Raw genomic sequence first — 21,505 nt, forward strand, 5'->3', positions numbered from 1 at the left:
GGACCGCTGGGCCAGCTGTATAACTTTTTTTCACCCTAAATCTTCATTTTTAATGTAGATCATATATAAAACGTCTCAAAGGATTTGGAAACGAAATAATTCACGTGGTGTTCACAGGACAGCACTTGACACAATAATATGTTATCAATAAATAGCAGCTGTTAGAATGCAAACATTTTTCAGAGGTTTAGGAGTACCTAATACATCAAGGCTAATGAAATTAGAACTTATTTAATTTTTCATCTTCAGGTTAAATCCAATTGCTGATGTAATGCAACATATACCTATTTACGTCCTAGTCATGTAATCCTATTTTTCATTCTTTCCGGGCTCCTGGGTGGCTCAGTGGATTAGGCCTCTGCCTTCGGCTCGGGTCATGATCCCAGGGTCCTGGGATCGAGCCCCTCATCGTGCTCTCTGCTCTGCAGGGAGCCTGATTCCTCCCTTCTCTCTATCTGCCTGCTTTTTTGCCTGCTTGTGATCTCTGTATGTCAAATAAATAAATAAAATCTTAAAAAAAAAGACATCCATATGTGGCTAGCATATACTAATAAGTGCATAAAATCTTAAATTTAGCCTAAAATAGGATTATAGAATATTACTTACAATGGTGACCATACTATTAATTCCTCATATAGTTTTGCTTGTTTGTTTCTTTTTTCCTTAATGTCCTCTGACCCAGAACTAATGGATATGGGTATAAGCAAGATGTCAGAGAAATAATTCAGGAGAGCAATCATAAAGTCAAGAGCTAGGCTTGAATAAAGTATTAGTCACAATAGAATCTCTAAGGACAGAAATGAGATCCAATCAGGTCAGATTAAAAAATGCTATGAATGAGTTGCAGTCTAGGGGCATGGGGGTGGCTCAATGGGATAAGCCTCTGCCTTTGGCTCAGGTCATGATCTCAGGATCCTGGGAGAAATTCTGCTCAGCAGGGTGCCTGCTTCCCCCTCTCTCTCTGCCTGCCTCTCCTTCTACTTGTGATCTCCCTCTGTCAAATAAATAAACAAAATCTTTAACCAAAAGAAAAAAATGAGTTGCATTCTAAACTGGATATTCTAACAGTCTGGCTAAATGAAACAGAAAGAGAATCAGTGATCTAGAAGATAAGCTGAGGGAAAAGAAGGAAGTTGAGTAAAACAGAGAGAGGCATCTAGAAGCACATGAGGAAAGGGTTGGAGAGATTAATGAAGACATTAAACGTTCCAATGTCAGAATTCTTGGGATTCTCATATAGTTTTATAAATATACTTGAAAATTGAAACAAGAATTTCTATTATTTTCAGAATGATTGATGCTAGAATTAGCTTTGTGCCAAAATGAGTGGGAAGGAAATAGTGGGCAAAGGGGAGAGTGGGGAGGCAAAATTCCCCAGGTCACAGCCCTGGAGATGGTCCACAGTTCCATTTACAGCCACGAGGGTCCTTGAGCAATCTCTGGTGCACCTCCAGTGTATTGAAGAGGATGGCTATTGAGAAAGGATAGAACTTTGAATCTTTGGGAAAGTTTTGGCCATCATACATCTATTTGTGAAAAGCTTATAACAGTTTAACACTTTTAGTTTAAGAAACTATGTTATGTTATGTGAGTTCCACCTGCACAAATTAATTATACTGGACACTTGATAAAATGTTTCTCAAGCCCCCTCTCCTTTTTTTTTCCAAACTGCTAAATTGATGGAAAATGATGGTGTTGTGGATTTGAAGATTTTTAGGGGTGTCTGGGTGATCCATTGGCTTAAGCATCTGATTATTGCTTTTAACTCAGGTGACTGATCTAGTGTCTTGAGATTGTGCTCTGCCTCCAACTCTGCATTCAGCCTGGAGTCTGTTTCAGATTCTCTCTCCCTCTCCCTCTGCCCCTACTGCTCATAATCTGTCTCGAGAATAAATAAGTCATCTTAAATAAATTTGATTTTTGATTTTAAATTTCATAAATTTCTCTCTAGATACTTACTGAAAATAAAATTTTATTATTTTTGTATGTTCACATCTTGATTTTGATTATATTAACACATCTGTATAAATGGGCAGAGTTATTATGCATTTGTTGTTTTTCTCTCTTTTTTTTTTTTTTTTTTTATTTCCAGCATAACAGTATTCATTATTTTTGCACCACACCCCGTGCTCCATGCAATCCGTGCCCTCTATAATACCCACCACCTGGTACCCCAACCTCCCACCCCCCGTCCCTTCAAAACCCTCAGATTGTTTTTCAGAGTCCATAGTCTCTCATGGTTCACCTCCCCTTCCAATTTCCCCCAACTCCCTTCTCCACTCTAAGTCCCCATGTCCTCCATGCTATTTGTTATGCTCCACAAATAAGTGAAACCATATGATAATTGACTCTCTCTGCTTGACTTATTTCACTCAGCATAATCTCTTCCAGTCCCGTCCATGTTGCTACAAAAGTTGGGTATTCATCCTTTCTGATGGAGGCATAATACTCTATCCCCAGGGGTACAGGTCTGTGAATCACCAGGTTTACACACTTCACAGCACTCACCAAAGCACATACCCTCCCCAATGTCCATAATCCCACCCCCTTCTCCCAAACCCCCTCCCCCCAGCAACCCTCAGTTTGTTTTGTGAGATTAAAAGTCACTTATGGTTTGTCTCCCTCCCAATCCCATCTTGTTTCATTTATTCTTCTCCTACCCACTTAAGCCCCCATGTTGCATCACCACTTCCTCATATCAGGGAGATCATATGATAGTTGTCTTTCTCTGCTTGACTTATTTCACTAAGCATGATACGCAACATGGATGGAACTAGAGCGTTTTTCTCTTTTCACATTATAAAAATGCTTCACCATTCATGTCCTCACACTATTAATTAGTGTTTCACTGTCAGCATCAGGTGCTATCAATCTGTCATAGCCTGAATTGCAGAAGCATCCTCCTATTGTTGACCACGTTAGGTATTTCTAAATTTTCACTATTATAAATTACATGACATCATCTTCTGTTATAAAAGTTAACACCCTATTTCACTTTTAGAATAACCTTTAGTGTGGGAGTTACTACTATAAGGAACACAAACATGTTTGTCATTCTGGAAATAATGAAAGGAATTTTGCAAATGATTGTATGAATAAAACATTTTCACTGCAACTTTAGAATTAGTATATTTTTAAAACCCATGATTTAAAATAAAACCACATATTTTACCTTATGATGATCTAATATTTGAAGCTTACTGTGTGTGTAGACAGTGCTTAAAAATAATGCCAAATTGTTGATAGATCGTATCTTTAAGTAATTGGGCACTATCTTCTGATTCTAAATTCATTTATTCTGTGTTCTTCATCAAAAGGCCTCATCCAAACATGAACAAGGGAATCAGAAGGCTTAAACCTCTACAGCTGGATGGAGAATTGAAAGGCCAACCTGCTCTTCATTCTTGCAAGGAGAAGAAAGGTCTTGTTCCTTTCTGTTGACACAGTGGGAAAGACTTGGGTATTAGAACTAAATTTTCTCTATTAACATCCCAGATCTAACATCTATTCTCAAATTTATCTTTGTATGCATGAGTTTTGTACCAGTACAATAAGGATAAGACCTAACATGGACTGTATCCAAGGCACTAAGCGTAGAACCTTTTTTTGTTTGTTTGTTTTGTTTTGGTATTATTTAACTTAGTAAACATGGCAACACTCTGGTATAGGTTTTTTTTCCCCCCTTCTAAATTCCAGTTCTTATTTTAAAATGATGAAGAAAACAAAAACAAAAACAAAAACAACAACCAAGCAACTCAACACATGGATGCTTGCTCTGTGTTTGTATGGAACTTTCCCATGTATCTTTCTCTTTTATAAGGAATGAATGAACTCACCTTAAAGGCCATGTTCATTTCAGATGTTTAAAGAAATATTTGAGAGTAGCCATGATTTGCAAGTGCTTCTTAACCTGAATGTTATTCTTCTGTTTGCAGATCAGGCAAACTTCTAGCAGGGATAGCATAGAAATGTACTCTGCTCTTATTCTGTGCTCAGGGGTGGACATGATAACTCCAGTGTCATGCTCCTTTCCTTAGAATCCTTCTCAGCAGTTCACTCCAGGAAGCCACTGCTAAGTAACTAGAGTTGGTAATTGAGATAAACTATTTCTCCACACGTGGGGGTACCTCCTTTCCCCCCTACTAGAGCTCTGGCTATTTTAAAGTATTTAATAATCCTTTTTCTCCTCCTCAGTTCTTCCTGAGCTTCCACTACCACCTTCAACAAATTTGAATTTTGTGTTCACAGTGATGCTAGAAACACAGAAGATAATTTTTCATGTAGATGCATCAACTTCTTAATGACGACTATATCACTTTACACTGGTCTGAAACACATTTTTCTTTCTCATAATTGTAGCCTCTACATGGTCCTTCTGGCAGCTTTGAGCTTTCCCTTGGAAATCATGCAAAACCAAAACTTTGTAACTTGAGTTTGTCCTCCTGGGGCTTTCACAAAATCCTAGTTCAGAAAACAGTATTTGTTGTATTTTTGTTTGGATATATTGCAACTGTCGGGGGCAACTTGCTAATTGTGGTGACCATCAGCAACAGCCCAGCGCTCCTCGGCTCCCCCACGTACTTCTTCTTGGCTTTCCTGTCCTTCCTGGATGCCTGCTTCTCCACTGTCATTGCCCCCCAAGATGATTGTGGACTCCCTCTCTGAGAGGAAAACCATCTCCTTTGGAGGTTGCTTGACCCAGCTCTTTGCTGAACACTTCTTTGCTGGGGTGGAGGTGATTGTCCTCAGAGCCATTGCTTATGATCACTATGTGGCCATCTGTAAGCCCCTACACTACACAACCATCATGAGCTATAGGCTCTGTGGCATTCTGATGGGTATAGACTGGATGGCGAGTTTTCTGCATTCCCTGACAAAATTTTTCTTCACTCTCCACCTGCCCTTCTGTGGCCCCAATACCATCGATTACTTCATGTGTGATTTGTACCCGTTACTGGAGCTTGCCTGCACTGACACTCACATCTTTGGCCTTTTGGTGGTTGCCAGCAGTGGGTCTATCTGCATCATAATACTCTCTTTGTTGCTTGTCTCCTATGTTGTCATCTTGCTCTCTCTGAGAACCCATGAAGGGTAGTGGAAAGCTCTCTCCCTCTGTGGATCTCATGTCGCTATTGTGGTTTTCTTCTTTGTCCTCTGCATATTTGTATATGCATGATCTGCACCTGTTTTCTCCTTTGACCAAATGGTGGCTGTCTTTTACACCATCCTAACTTCTTTGCTCAATCCTTTGATTTACACTTTCAGGAATAGGGAAATGAAAAATGCCATAAAGAAAATATGAAACAGACTGATGGTGGTTTGTAGAGACAAATGAAACATTGAAGTTCAAAAAATTGTGAAGAATAAAAGTCAGATATTCCAAACAAAATCTTTGTGTGTTTTGTCCTCTTTAATAGGAGCTTATATATTGGGAAAAAAAAAAAAAGAAAAAGAAAAATAAAAAGACAAAAAGCCAGTAATATGTTGCCAGGAAAAATATTTTCACACTTAGATCACTTACCAATTCTGATTTGGTAATTGAGTATTCATAGTAAATTAAAAAGTGTTGGAGATTATGTTTACTTAATATGTAAGATTCAGTGAAAGATTAGGAAGAGAAATTACCCGTCAAAACTCTTGCCACTCATCCCATGTTTTGGTAAATCTTTGTGGAGGAATGATAAAAAACATCTGAGAGATTAGAAACAGAAACTTAAACTATTTCAAGTTAAAAGAAACTTATGTGTAGGATATTGATCTCTGTGATCAATGAAGACAATAGTCAGGACTCAAGGGTGGAAGAGATCAAGAATTCTCATAAACTGAGCAGTATAGGAGTTCGTACATCATATGACTATGTTCTGAAAGAGGAACTCATACCTTGGATTTTATGACCTCACTTCCCCATCTACTCTTATTTATTTTATTTTATTTTTTTATGTTTCAAGAAAAGTTATTGCTTTCTGATATGCTGATATAATTTAATTTTCTTATTTTATTTTTTTTGTCAGTTTCCTCTCATGGACTGTATGCTCTAGTTGAGGCAGGGAATTTTTTTTTGTTCATTATGTATCATAATAATCTAGAACATCCTTATGTAGGAGTTCAGTGAATAACTATTGAATAAGTGCATAAATGAGGTATCTTCCCATATGCCCCTTTAAGTATATCTGTAACATTAAGACATCAAAGTAAAGTTTGGCAAAGGAATGTAGTTATTGCTGATATTAGATCTTGGTAATGGTATCTCTCTCTATATATATAAAATTTTATATAATATGTATAAAATTAAATTTTATATAATTTTATATAAAATACAATTATATGTATATATGTACATACATGTATATATATATATATTTTAAAGATTTTATTTATTATTTATTTGACAGAGAGAGTTCACAAGTAGGCAGAGAGGCAGGCAGAGAGAGAGGAGGAAGCAGGCTCCCTGCTGAGCAGAGAGCCCGATGCGGGACTTGATCCCAGGACCCTGAGATCATGACCTGAGCTGAAGGCAGTGGCTTAACCCACTTAGCCACCCAGGTGCCCTACATGTATATATTTTTATATATATTTATACTATATATTTATATAGATAAATTTTTAATAATATATATAATTATATTTTATAATATTTTATATAAAATATAATTAAATGTATATACAAAATTCAAGTAGAAAATAAAGCCACTGCTGTCTATGCACTTTCTCATTTTTCACACTCTGTTCCCTCTTCCACTCTCTGAAAACAATAAGTCTTGCTCCCAGTGATCTGAATTTTAATTGTGAACTATCTTTTTATTAAAAAAAAAAGATTTTATTTATTTGACAGAGATCACAAGTAGGTAGAGAAGCAGGCAGAAAGAGAGGAGGAAGAAGGCTCCCTGCTGAGTAGAGAGCCTGATGTGGGGCTCGATCCAAGGACTCTGGGATCATGACCTGAGCCGAAGGCAGAGGCTTTAACCCACTGAGCCACCCAGGCACCCCTGAACTATTAGTGATCCAATTAAAATAATTTCTCTCCTCAAATTTTCATTGTATCAGTTGGGTTTATATAGCCAGAATTTCTGAATTATTCATTGGAAACCTTCCTTTGTAAGATACAACTTTAAATAAGCAGAGTTTAAATCAGTGCCCTGGTTGATGTTAAGATGAGGACAGAGGGGGCTTAAACTAAGACAAACCTCAGTTGGGAACCCTGCAATTGCACTACTGGGTATTTACCTCAAAGATATAGATGTAGTTAAAAGAAGGGCCATCTGTACCCCAATGTTTATAGCAACAATGGCCACAGTCGCCAAACTGTGGAAGAAACCAAGATGCCCTTCAACAGACAAATAGATAAGGAAGATGTGGTCCATATACACTATGGAGTATTATGCCTCCATCAGAAAGGATGAATACCCAACTTTTGTAGCAACATGGACAGGACTGGAAGAGATTATGCTGAGTGAAATAAGTCAAGCAGAGAGAGTCAATTATCATATGGTTTCACTTATTTGTGGAGCATAACAAATAGCATGGAGGACAAGGGGAGTTAGAGAGGAGAAGGGAGTTGGGGGAAATTGGAAGGGGAGGTGAACCATGAGAGACTATGGACTCTGAAAAACAATCTGAGGGTTTTGAAGGGGCCGGGGGTGGGAAGTTGGGGTACCAAGTGGTAGGTATTAGAGACGGCACAGATTGCATAGAGCACTGGGAGTGGTGCAAAAATAATGAATACTGTTATGCTGAAAAAAAAAAAAAAGACAAACCTCAGTTGGCATTTGTTCTATTTCCACACAGTTTCTTGATGGGATGAGCATAGTCAAGTGATTTCAGGAAATCCTGGCATTTTTTGACAGAATTTGGAACCTCACTGTCATCCAGTCTTATGGTGTACAAGAAATTTAATGATCCCTAAAGGTCTTTTTACTCAGAGATTGAAGAATTTTCATGAGATTGTTGACTCAGCTTCTTGCCTTTGGCCACTTCAGGATCTCCTTGCAAACTCTCCTCCAGAGTGCTGCATAGTAACATGATTTTCCATGGGAAAAGTAATTTTTAATGTAATCTATATCATCTTTGATAGCTTATAACTTTTCTCAGACAAATTTCTGTGTGGATATGAAGAATAGCACATATCTTTCTGTGTGGCTATGTGGAACAGCACACATCTTTTTTTAAAGACTTGTGTATACATTATGTATGGATGTATGTATATATGTATGAATGTATGTATGTATTTGAGAGGGAGAAGAGAGAAAAAAGTAGGGGGAGGAGCAGAGTGAGGGGGACAGTAGGAGGACAAGCAGACTCTGTGCTGAATGCAGAGTCTGACACAGGGCTCGACCTCATGACCCCAAGACCATGACCTGAGCCCAAATTAAGAGTTAGATACTTAACTGATTGAACCACCCAGTACCCCATGGATGGCAAACATATTTAAAAAGAAAAAGAAAACAAAGAAGACATGTATTCAAAAATTCCTTCCCTTTCCTTCTTTCCTTTCTTCCTCTCTACATTGACTTAGAAATGTAGTTAAGATTTGGAAAGGGAGTACTGAATATTAATGTTAAAAATTATATATATATATATATATATACACACACACACACACACACACACACACACACACACACATATATGGGACACCTAGATGGCTCAGTCAGTTGAGTTTCTGACTCCTGATTTCAGGTCAGGTCATGATCTCATAGTTAAGAGATTGAGCCCTGTGTGGAGTTCTTCACTGGGTGTAGAGCCTGCTTAAAATTCTTTCTCTCCCTTTGCCTTCCCCCCAACAACTCCTGTGCTCTCTCTCTCTCTAAAAAAAGTATTCAAAAGAAGAAAGTTGAAAGAAAGAAAAAGAAAAAGAGAAATTTTTATTACTGGTTGACTTTTCCTAAGAGAAAATTGGAAATTAAATATGGTGAGAAAATTGCTTAACATCACATAGCAAATAATGGTGAGGCTAGGGCTCATGTCTGTCTATCCTACATAGTTCATGTATCTAAGCCTTTAGGTGGCTTCAACAACTTTCATGATTCTAGAAGAGATGGGCTGAAGCAAAGCTTATGGAGAAGTAAACAGACTTTTCTCTCCTGCAGTTCACAGTGAGTTGAAGCTAACTAATTGGCCCCAAAGCATGTGTTTGCCCATGGACTGTCTGAACAAGTTGACACACTGGACATCCTTTGGGACGGTTGGGAGTAATGGTTTTCCTGGAGTTCCTGAGGCTGGATGCCTGCCTTAGGCATTTGTAAACTTGTGTGAGAGTTGCCATAAATATGCAGTGCTGTGGAAGAAATCAGTTACTCATATGTTTTCCAAAGGAGCAACTCTGGGAAGAGAGGGAGCCTCAAAGGAATTTCTCTCTCAGAGTGCAGGGATAAGGTTCCTTCACAAAGTTTTGAGGAACTGAATTAAGAAATTTCTCTTTTTTATGAACATCTCCCCTACTCCAATCTAGAGCTTGTTGTTTTGTCTAAATTCGTGTTTTGGGGGTGGAACTGTGTAATGTAGGGCCACATGCAGAGTCCCTTTTCTGCATAAACTCTATATTCCATCACCTCTTGTGATAAAAACATTGACAAATCTCAATGAAGTATAGTTTGCATGTTTTATTCAAGGTTCATATGATTCACCCTCTAAGTAAATTGAAGGTGAAGATATGAAAAAATTTGCTCTACTGGAAGTCATCCATTTCCTCATAAGCAAAGAGGTAAGCTTTTTAGTCTGTCTGAGATGATTTCCTTACATTCCCTTGTCAAGCCTGATCTGATGGAATCTATATTCAGAGGGTCTTCTAACAAATGGTGAAGTTCCTGGACACTATTTCTACCCATGGGGTGCTGAGGTAGTTAAGGCTTCCCAAATCTTTGCTGGCCTCAGTGCAAGGATTTCCTACTTTCAAATCATCTCTGTTTAATGTAGGGGTGGGTAGAGCAAGAAACTTCAGCATGGCACTGAGGCCAACTTGGGAGAAATTTCTCTCTTGGGGAGGTCCCTGATTTGAAAAGTTTTGGGTCAGTCGCGATGCTTCTAGGCTGGGTATAACTAGGAGTGCACTTTCTACACACTTGGGTTTTTAAGACCCTGCTTATGACTCACCCCTGCAACTTCTGTCTGGTTTTGGGGTGAGGGACCATGTGGTGGGTCAGAAAGAAAGAATTGAAGTCTCCAATGAAAACTCAGGTCAAACGACCCTCTCCAATATGTTTGCTCACCTCCCCTCTTTTGTATGTCTTTTCTATCTTCTCCCCTAACCCTTCTCTTCCTGGTGTCTCCTCACTCTCATTCTCCTCTCTCCTGCTCTGACTCTATGCTCTCCTTGCCCTATCTTCCTCTTCACCATTATTCATTTGGGTATCTAGTTTTCCCTATTCCTCACCATGCAGTTTATAGAACCCGATTTTTACAGAACTGGAAGTTAAGGTATCAGATGGCATCCTTCTCTGATCTTTCAGGATTTACCTTCTCTTGCATGCAATATAATAGGGATTTGATGTTTTATATGCTGTGGAGGGTGAATACTAGGGAGAGAAAATGCTATCTAGTAGCATCCCATTCCTGCTTTAGCCTGACTGTGCTGTACCACAGAAACTTTCTGGATCACAGGTGAAACTCTGCATACAGATTTTTCTGTACATAAAGCAAGGGGCCACACCAAAATTGCAAGAAAATGTGAATGTCAAAAATACTAATAAAAGAGGAATATTGTTTCAGTGATGTTTGAACATTACAGAACAAGAAACATATATAATCTGGGATTGCATAATTCAATTGTGTGTATAATCTAAATATTAAGTATATATATTAAACATATGTATGTATTTAATAAGAAGAAGTATTTATTAATAGAAGAGATAGAGGTAGAAGTCTATTGACCTGAGAAAACCAAGGGATGTCTTTTGGTAGCAATATAATTTGAAATGTAAAATTTAAACAGGTTAAAAAGTTAAAATTAGGATTAAGGAGAATAAGAAGCATGCTCTATTACTGTGAAGTCACCCAAAATCTGAGAGAGAAGATAGTCTGGGAGTGTGAAGGGATAGTGATTGAATTCAGTGATAGAACTATGAGTGGTGGTGTTGATCTCATATAATGTGCATATCTTATAAATGCTACTTTCTTGTCTTAATGCCCCAAATCTTCTTTTTGCTTATTTAAACGAGAACAAATAGAGCTACATCACTTGGATTTACTGATTGTCCATTATTTGCCCCTGATCCTCTCTATTACAACCTTTTAAAGTCACCCAGATCCCCAGGAATCTAATGTTTTAAAACAAAACAATCATTATTTTCATTCTTTTCTAATGCTGTCAGAGACCATTGGAACTATTGATCACAGCATATAGTTAAAACATCTCTAGTTTATCATACAACTCTAGTATTATTTTAGCTAGATGGCAAATTAATTTTAAGTTTTATTTAGATATGGAATTTTATTAGGGTAAATGGGAAGTTTATATTCTACTTAGAGAAATTGAGAATAAACTTATGGCATACTTGAATTTCAGAGAAATGTGCTGGAAAATCCAGTTTACATATTTAAGGCCAATTCTACACTTCTTTATCATTTTTGAAACTTCACTGACCAGCCAATTGATAATGAAGTGACCATTGTTCTTTTGAAACCAAAATTCAATTGGTATTATCACATATGGTTTTATGTAATTCTTATATCAGTAATGGTCTTATCTAAAGGTGTGTTATCCTTCTGACTTGGTTGAAAAGAGGTTGAAGAAATATTTATATGCCCCTTAAATAGATTGAAGATATTAGTATGTACTTAGTATATATTGGTAACTACTTTGTTTTGTTATTGATTCATTGAAGGATTGTTGATTTATCAGAAAGAGCTTCTCAAAATTTATACTGAAATAAATACTACATTATTTGACACCAATATTAAAATGTACAGAAATATTGTAGACAGAATAAAAATAAATTGTACTAATTTCCTAAATGGAAGCAATAGAAGAAGGTATAATTATGGCTGCCATGAAGCTGAATTAGGAAGTAATTTCTTCTTAAAGCATAATCCAAGCAAGGTACTCAAGAGGTCAGGAATAATAAAGGCAAACTGGTGACCAAATCAAGAAATGTTTATTTTAAGAGAGAGTCTCCAGTTGTATATATTTTAAAATCAAAAGGGATAATCTTTTTCAGTAATTCAGCTGCATTTACATTGTAAGCACATCATACACATAGTTATATACTTAATAAAGTATCTATTAGGGTGTCTAATTTTCAAATGAAGATAAAGCTTCAAGACCTTGAAGTGACCTGATCAAAATCATACAGCAAAGTCATTAGTTCTCAGAACTTGGCAGAACTAACCATTACGTGAGAGCTTTGTTACCCCTGAAAATCTTGGTCCACATAAGAAGACCTTCAGTTAATGCTCATGGTTAAAGCATGGACATAGCATTAAAAAACAAAAACCAAGTTTCCCAAGTGATTTCAATATATGAAAAACTGAGAGCCACTGATTTATGTGTTGATGGAATTAGAACTATATAAGTGCAATTTTGAGTCCAATTTCATCACCATAGCCAGGTCACTATTTCCCCAATTTTCTCTGCAGATGAACAGTTTCTACATTCGCTGTAACCATGAAATTGAATAGCAATGTGAGTGAATTCATTCTGCTTGGGCTAACCCAGAATGTTCTGAAAGAGAAAGTTGTGTTTGTGGTCTTCTTCTTTCTATACCTTGCAACTCTGATGGCAAATTTACTGATTATGATGACCATAAGATACAGCCGGACACTTGGGAGCCCCATGTACTTCTTCCTTTTCTACTTATCCTTTGCTGATACCTGCTTCTCAACAACCACTGCTCCTAGGTTGATAGTAGACTCTGTATCTGAGAAGAAAGTCATCTCCTACAATGAGTGCATGACCCAGATTTTTGCATTTCACTTCTTTGGGTGCATGGAGATCTTGGTGCTCGTCCTCATGTCCTTAGATCGCTATGTGGCTATTTGTAAGCCCCTGCGGTACACAACTATCATGAGCCACCGTGTCTGTGGTACAATGGTGAATCTGGCCTGGGTGGTATCTTTTATCCATTCTTCTTCACAGATTTTCTTGGCTTTGGAACTACCATTCTGTGGACCCAATGTTATTGATAATTATTTCTGTGATATGCCAACTTTGTTGAAACTTGCATGCGTGGATACTCATTTAATTAATTTACACATAGTTTTTAATAGTGGGGCTATCTGCATGGTAAGTTTCATTGTCCTGCTTACCTCTTACATTTTTATCTTACATTCTCTGAATAACCAGAGTGCAGAAGGAAGAAAGAAAGCCCTCTCTACCTGCACCTCCCACATTATCGTTGTCATCTTATTCTTTGTCCCATGTATATTCACATATGATCGTCCTGTAACTACATTTCCAATGGACAAAATGGTGGCTGTGTTTTACACTATTGGGACACCCTTGCTCAACCCTCTGATTTACACTCTGAGAAATGCAGAAGTGAAAAATGCAATGAGGAAGTTATGGTGCAACAAACTCTGACTTGAAATGGAAAAACAAACAAACAGAACACAAGAAAACAGAGGACTCCAATTTCTAATTCTGTAACAGCATAAATAAAATTGGGCTAATAGAAATCATTTCTATGTTTTCATCCCAGTGTGGATAATTGAATCTTCTCCCAGTAGGTTGTTTGTAGATATAGTAGAATGACTACAGAGCACAGACCCATTTCATTTTGAGTCAGCATCATACACTGCCACACTATCAAATACAGTAGTATTTGTGGGAGATAAGCCCAATTCACCTTTCTGCTGTCTGCACAGCAGATTGTGAGGTAGCCCTTGTTTCATCTATCACCTTAGCTCCATCCTTTGTACATTATTCTGGGTTGTGTTTCTCTTTTCCATGGTTCTAAGCTGGGTTGAAAGACTGGTCCCTAATTTTGACTGGCCTATTTTGTTGGAAATCTATTTTAACACTACTAAATCTTGATCTTTTCTTTTCTGGCTCAATGATGAATATCCTCAAGTCAGAACTAGAAGCTAATGATGCCACAGGACCATAAATATCAACTAATTAAGCTATTTGGCCCTTGTCTTCCTGTTGTAACATCTGTAAAATTGGCCTTTTCTTTTTCTTGTCTCTTGAGCATGTTCGAGGATATAACTCATGGCCTTCTATTCAAATAGTATAATTCTAGCTATAACAAATAAATTCATTGTGTTGATCCACAATTTCTATGTACTTTAATATCTTTTTTCTTTGTTCTTCATGCTTACCATTATTTATTCAAATTTTAATGTCATATACATTTCTCATATAAGTCCACAAGCATTTTCTTAATTGTTGGTTGGTGAATTGGTGACAATTTTATCCAATTCTGAGTGTTATATTATAAAAACAAATGAGCACACATATGAGAAAAGCAACAGCAGACAGAGAAAATAGAGCTAATGTTACAATATTTCATCCAAAAAAGGAATATACAAGGGATTGTTTCATAACTAGTGGATAAGATTGCTTGGTTACCGGCATGGCATGCACATTTCTGGGTTGAGAGAGATGTTTCAGGTTATGGTTTATTGAATTCTACCTTTATTAAGCAAAGTTTCCATGGTAATTTGACTTTCTATAGAGATTTCCCTCTTTGGAGAGAAAAGTCTTGACTAATGACTAGAATAAGAACGTTAGTGTTTTAATTTATATTTTTCATGTATGTCATTAGACTTACATTCTATTTCAGGTACTGTTAATGAATGAGTAGGGACAACCATAGTCATTTCCTGTGAGAGTGGGCAATGAGTATCTCTCTGAGAATAAATATAATCAAGACTATTTTGCTACAGATCTGTAGCAAAGAAGCTACAGATGGAGCTTGACGTGTGGCAGATGAATCCGTATAAATCCATTCTGAGAGGCTTTGGTTAAGTAAGCCTCCTTGAGGAGAAAGGTCAAATTTCATACTCTGACAATGAAAGTTTGGAAGACTTACTTAAAGTTCATCTCCTGTACTGGAAAATCTCTCAATGTACAAATCCTATAGAGGTTCCTGGGTAACTGAGTCAGTTAAGCATCTGACTCTTAGTTTCTGCTCAGGTCATTTTCTCATGGGTTGTGAGACCTAGCCCCTTTTAGGGCTCCATGCTCAGTGGGGAGTCTGCTTGAAGATTTTCTAGCTCTGTCCTTTCCCCTGCTCTCATGCTTGCTCTCGCTCTCTCAAATAAATAAATAAATCTTAGAAAAGTACAAATCCTGTAGATGATGAGGCAGGAATTTCTTGGTTGGTAACATAAGGCATCAATAAGCTACTTGCCTCGCCACATTTGCCACAAATTTAGCTTTGCTATTAATTGCTATATTTTGGTATTGCTATAGAAACAGAGAGGAAGAACAGAAAAGAGCATGAACAAGTAGTGATGAAAGTGAGATTATGAAGGAGAGAAGGCTTTTCAACTTGAGTTTTAGGAACTTCATTAGGTGAATGTTTGTGGAAGATCACTGATAATCAGGAAGCATTTTTTTTTCTTTTTCTTTTTTTAATCAGTTCTCTTTATCTGAGATTTCTCTGAAAGTACTTTTATTTAGGAAACTAAAGCTCAGAGGAAAATTTTCATTTCCTTATGTTATATTAAAAGTAAAATAAAATCAAGGGTCTTTGTGACTTTACATACTGTCTCTATGCTGATGACTCACAAATTTGCATTTCCACTACAGACCTCCTCTTTGAATGCCAGACTTGTACACTCAACCACTTGCTTGATACTTGCTTTCATATATTTATAGATATCTTTATATTTAATGACTGATTTTTTTCCCTTTCAAAAGTCAGTTTAATATGCTAGAAACCTGTGTGTGTATAAATTAACAACTCAATATTAGATATTTTTAAATTCACAGATAGGCACTCTTTGAAAGGACAGTTATATAATCTTGACATACAGTCCCTCTGGGTGGAACTATCTAAACTCTGATTTTTAAAAAATCTAGTAAAGATGATTAGCCTAAAGTATTTCTGTCAGGTTACATTTTTCTTTCTGATTTGTGTTAAATGTTCTATTTGATTCTTTCTAGCAACTTGACTAAACAATTTATTTTTAGAGTAGACATGTAAAGCATGTTAAAAAGGCGTAGTATTCAGGTGCCTGTGTGCCTTAGTTGGTTGGGTGACTGCCTTCAGCTCAGGTCATGATCCTGGAGTCCCAGGATTGAGTCCCATATCAGGCTCCCAGCTCCAAGGGGATTGTGCTTCTCCCTCGGACCTTTTCCCCTCTCATGCTCTCTCTCATTTTCCCTTTCTCAAATAAATACATATATTTTTTAAATGGCATAGTATTTAGTCCACTTAAATTGTACATGACTTCACCTGGAAGATCTTTTTAGCATAATTAAACAGTCATGGTAAAAACTGCCTTCCTGAAACACAAGATTCCTGAAACAGCTGAGCCTGGGCTGTTACACTTTCACATAAAGAAGCATGGTTCTACTAGAATAATGATAATCTTATTTTTTTTTTTAAAGATTTTTATTTATTTATTTGACAGAGAGAAATCACAAGTAGATGGAGAGGCAAGCAGAGAGAGAGAGAGAGAGAAGCAGGCTCCCTGCTGAGCAGAGAGCCCGATGCAGGACTCGATCCCAGGACCCTGAGATCATGACCTGAGCCGAAGGCAGCGGCTTAACCCACTGAGCCACCCAGGTGCCCGAATAATGATAATTTTAAAATGTTAACTATTTTTATTTAGTTTCTTTAAGGCATAATTTATACTGTGGTGTGTGTACTCAGAAGACAGCAAAGATGATGAATTCCAGAGTGACTGTACTGAGGAGTCTTAGGTCAAATTGAGCAAAACTAGGCTGATGTGGTTTAGTGCAAGCTGTGACCCTTGGCTGGGCTCATGATGTGGTATCTGCTCAGCCACATCAACTGTTGCTTTGAGGTGTCAGGGCAATTACCTTTCTTTTCTTTTTTCTTTTTTTTTTTAAGATTTTATTTATTTATTTGACAGAGGGGGACACAGCAAGAGAGGGAACACAGGCAGAGGGAGGGGGAGAGGGAGAAGTTGGGCTTCCCTTGGAGCAGGGAGCCTGAGGTGTGGCTGGAAATCAGGACCCTGAAATCATGATCTGAGCTAAAGGCAGGCACTTATGATTGTGTATTTATTTGACAGAGGGGGACACAGCAAGAGAGGGAACACAGGCAGAGGGAGGGGGAGAGGGAGAAGTTGGGCTTCCCTTGGAGCAGGGAGCCTGAGGTGTGGCTGGAAATCAGGACCCTGAAATCATGATCTGAGCTAAAGGCAGGTACTTATGATTGTGTATTTATTTGACAGAGGGGGACACAGCAAGAGAGGGAACACAGGCAGAGGGAGGGGGAGAGGGAGAAGTTGGGCTTCCCTTGGAGCAGGGAGCCTGAGGTGTGGCTGGAAATCAGGACCCTGAAATCATGATCTGAGCTAAAGGCAGGCACTTATGATTGAGCCACCCTGGTGCTCTGGGTGATTACCTTTCTTTAGTGTTGTGTAAATTGCACATTTACATTCAGAATGAAAATGCACATTTCATTACTGCTAGGTTTTGCTATCAAATCTGGTGAAATTCTTTCATGAGACAGTCATGTTGGGAAAGCTTCCTGGGGAGCAGGTGTTCATAGGTGGTTTGAGCTCTGAGATGGTGTATTGCTCTGAGGTGGTGTATTGCTCTGAGGTGCTGTATTGCTGAATCTTTACATTTCCAAGAGCAGGAGAAATCAGTATCCTCTCATCACTCCATGTGTGTCCTATAATGCAACATCTACCTGTGACTGTAGCATGCCTTCAGTACACATCTTTTTGTTCTTTCCTTTTTTTTCTGTTCCTTTTCTTTTTTTAAGACTTTATTGATTTATTTGAGGGAGAGAGAACACACAAAAAGGGGGAGTGGGATAAGGAGTAGCAGGCTCCCCGCTGAGCAGGGAGCTTGAATCAGAACTCTTTTCCAGGATCCTGGGACCATGACCAGAATGGAAGGCAGATGGCTAGCTGACTAAGCCACCCAGGTGCCCCCCACTTCTTTTCTTTAAATTAAAAAATTATTATTGATATTAATCTATATTAATGTTTATATTAATATACCAATATTAATAATTAACTTTATATTAATATCTATCATTTTATATTAATAGTAATATTAATAAGTTACAATTATTTTTAATAAAATCTTTTAAAAAGATTTTATTTATTTATGTAGGGGAGAGAGGGAGAGTGAGCAAAGCAGGGGGTAAAGGGTAGAGGAAGGGGAGAAGTAGACCCTTCTCTGAGAAGGGCTTAAAGCATAGAGGATCCCCCCGTAAGATAGTTCCAGCACATTCTACATGATTACTCTGGTTTTGATCAGGTCTGTTAGGGGTATCACAACGGTGAAAATCATATCTGCCAGTTTTCCAGCCATGGTGGAGTCCACTTGGAAATAAGGCCCAGGTCATCTGTGAATAGTTACTAAACTTTTAGTAGACATGGTGTTGCAAGGGAAGAGGTGCAGCGATGGCCCCTGTGTCCCTTCCAGGTCCTAGACTCCCTGTGTCTCCAGGACCCCTCCCCAGGAACCACCACCAGGCTGAACACATCCACTGGCCCCATCCAAGCCAGGGAGATCAACAGTGACTGATTGTTGTTGCAGTCAAACACCTGTGGCCTTCCCCAGAAAATTCCATCCTTCTAGTTTCTCAGGCCAAAATCGTGGAAGTCCAAACAATTGATAATATCACAGCTCACACCTAACCTGTTAGAAAAACATTTGTTTGCCTTCAAAATATATGCAGAATATGATCTCTTTTACCACCACGTCTCCTTCCATCCTATTGTGAGCTGCCATCATCTCTCACTTCCATCATAGTCATGAACTCAGAATTGTCCCTCCTTCCACCCTGCAGTGATTCCATTTTGCTCATAGAAAAAGACCAAATTTTTACAATGATTTGACCTTCTATTGCCCCTTTGAACCTTCTGGTGTTTCGATACTTGCTCCCTTAGCTACAGACATACTGGTTGGCTTTCTTGCAATTTCGTGGACATCAGGCAGACTTTCCTTACTTAAGATATGGGAGATTGCCCAATAGCTTCATCTACTTATGACATTATTCTAATTTCTCCTCAGTGAGGTCTTCCTTATGGTTATTTAATACCAAATTCTTATTAGCATGCCTGATCTTTTTATTCTTTTTTAAAATTTTTATTTTTTTATAAACATATAATGTGTTTTTATTCCCAGGAATACAGGTCTGTGAATCGCCAGGTTTACACACTTCACAGCACTCACCATAGAACATACCCTCCCCAATGTCCATAACCCCATGATCTTTTTATTCTTTTTTACCTTTCCTCCCCCCCCCCCTTTCAGAGTGGTAGTGATTTGGGGCAGAGGGAGAGAGAAAATGTTAAGCAGGTTCCATGCCCCTTGTTGTTTCTGTATATTGTCTCTATTTCTTTCCAGTCTATGTTACTCTTGGGCTCTCTCTTCACACAAAGGATCTCCTTTAATATTTCTTGAAGGGCTGGTTTAGTGTCACAAATTCTTTTAGTTTCTGTTTGTCTTGAAAGCCCTTTATTTCTCCTTCTCTTTATCTCTCCTATCTTATTCTGCTTCTATGACAGCCTTGCTGGATAAAGTAGTCTCGGCTGCATAGTTTTTCATGTAGCACCCTGAATATATCATGCCAGACCTTTTCTGGCCTGCCAGGTGTCTGTGGATAGGTCTGTTGCCTGTCTCTGAAGTTTCTATCCATGTAGGTTAAGGAAGTCTTGTTCTGAGGTGGTTTCAGGACTTTTGCTTTGTCTCTGAAATTTGCAAATTTCACTATTACATATAGCGTGGTGTGTTGACCTATTTTATTGATTTTGAGGGGGGTTCTCTTTCTCTCCTGGACTTGAAAGTCTGTTCCTTCCCCAGAGTAGGAATGATATCTCATATACTTTGCTCCTAAATACCTACTGCCCCTCTTTTTCTTTCCTCTTCTTCTGGGACCCCATTCTTCTAATATGGTTTTGCTCTATGATATCACTTTTCTCTCAATTTCTTTCCTTGTGATTCAGTAGTAGTTTATCCCTCTTTTTCTCAGTTTCTTTATTTTTTATCATTTAGTTTTTTATATCACTGATTCTGTCTTCTGCCTCATTTACCCTAGCAGCTAGAGTCTCCATTTTTTTATTTCATCTCATGAATAGCCTTTTTAATTTATACCTGGTTAGATTTTTGTTCTTTTATTTCACCAGAAAGGGATAATCTTGTATCTTCTATGCTTTTTTCAAGCCCAGATAGTATCTTTTCTTTTTAAGATTTTATTTACTTTTATTTGACAGAGACAGAGACAGCAAGAGAGAGAATACAAGCAGAGGGAGTGGGAGAGAGAGAAAATGGCTTCCTGCTGAGCAGAGAGCCAATGCAGGAATCAATCTCAGGACCTTGGGATCATGATCTGAGTGGAAGGCAGACACTTAATGACTAAGCCTCCTGGAATCCCCCAGCTAGTATCTTTATATTCATTGTTCTGAACCTTACTTCCAGCATCCTACTTATGTAGACTCTGATCTGGTTCCTGGCTGTCAGTATGCCTCTTGTTCTCTTTTCTGGGGTTAGTTCTTCCATTTTATCAGTCTGTCCAGAGTAGGATAGATGAATGAAAGAACAGCATACTAAAAGAGCAATAAACCCAGAGAAATGTACACTAAACTATTCACCTGTTCAGAAGAGACAGAAACTGGAAAAAGAGAGAGAGAAAAACAGAGAGAGAGAGAGAAAAAGAGAGAAAGAAAAGAGAATGAGATGGTTGAACAGAACAAATCAATACACTGCATTCTGGGTGTATTTTGGTCTGTATGTTAGAAGAAACTAGATCCTCATATTTTCAGGAAAGGAAAACTTATATATATACAAAAATAAAATAAAATACAATGAAAAGATAAACTATACATATGGAAATAAAGATTAAAAAATACTTTAAAAAAGTGTGGATAAAACAAGAAATTAGTTGAAAAGAAAAAAAAATAAATCAAAGGTCTAAAGAATCATGAGAAAATACCACAAATCCTATATACTTTTTTCCTCTAGCACTGGGTTTTTGCAGTTCTGGTTGATCAAGAAACTTGATGTTAGTTGGATAATCCTGCTGGTCTTCTGGGGGAAGTCAAGTTTCTGACTCTCAGATGTCTTTGTCCAGGGTGGAATTGCACCGAGTTTGCCAGGGGTTTGGGCTCAGTTTAAGTGGCACCAGATTGCTCTATGTGGGTTTTGTTCCATGAAGGCTTTCCCACGGCTTTAGAAGATGAGAATGAAATGGCAGAAGCCTGATTGCCAGTCGTGGAGAGAAAAGTTCATGCTTTTCACCCTTTAGTGAGTCCTCAGAGAAGAACACTCAATCACTCCGGTCTGCCTGGTTTCAGTCCACATACTGTGTTCATCTAGTCTGTGACCAAGAATTTCTATCTCAGGCACCAAACCTCATTTCTAGTGTCCAAACATTAGGGACAGCGGCAGGAGCCACCACTGCTGTTTCTACCA

At 38.0% G+C, this 21,505-nt stretch overlaps 1 protein-coding gene and 1 pseudogene across 1 annotated transcript; both read left to right on the plus strand.

Moving 5' to 3' along the window:
- The first annotated feature begins 4,405 nt into the window (after positions 1-4,405).
- LOC116599074 lies at positions 4,406-5,318 on the plus strand (annotated as a pseudogene).
- Positions 5,319-12,598: 7,280 nt separating this feature from the next.
- On the plus strand, positions 12,599-13,513 carry LOC116599073 (olfactory receptor 4C11-like). The gene has a single exon (XM_032358742.1). The coding sequence runs from the start codon at positions 12,599-12,601 to the stop codon at positions 13,511-13,513; it is 915 nt and encodes a 304-aa protein (XP_032214633.1).
- The last annotated feature ends 7,992 nt before the right edge of the window (positions 13,514-21,505 follow it).

Source organism: Mustela erminea, chromosome 9 (assembly GCF_009829155.1).
Source record: "Mustela erminea isolate mMusErm1 chromosome 9, mMusErm1.Pri, whole genome shotgun sequence".
NCBI lineage: Eukaryota > Metazoa > Chordata > Mammalia > Carnivora > Mustelidae > Mustela > Mustela erminea.

Excerpts from the sequence above, each read along its gene's own strand:
- LOC116599073 (XM_032358742.1), top strand. The coding sequence starts at position 12,599 with ATGAAATTGAATAGCAATGTGAGTGAATTCATTCTGCTTGGGCTAACC.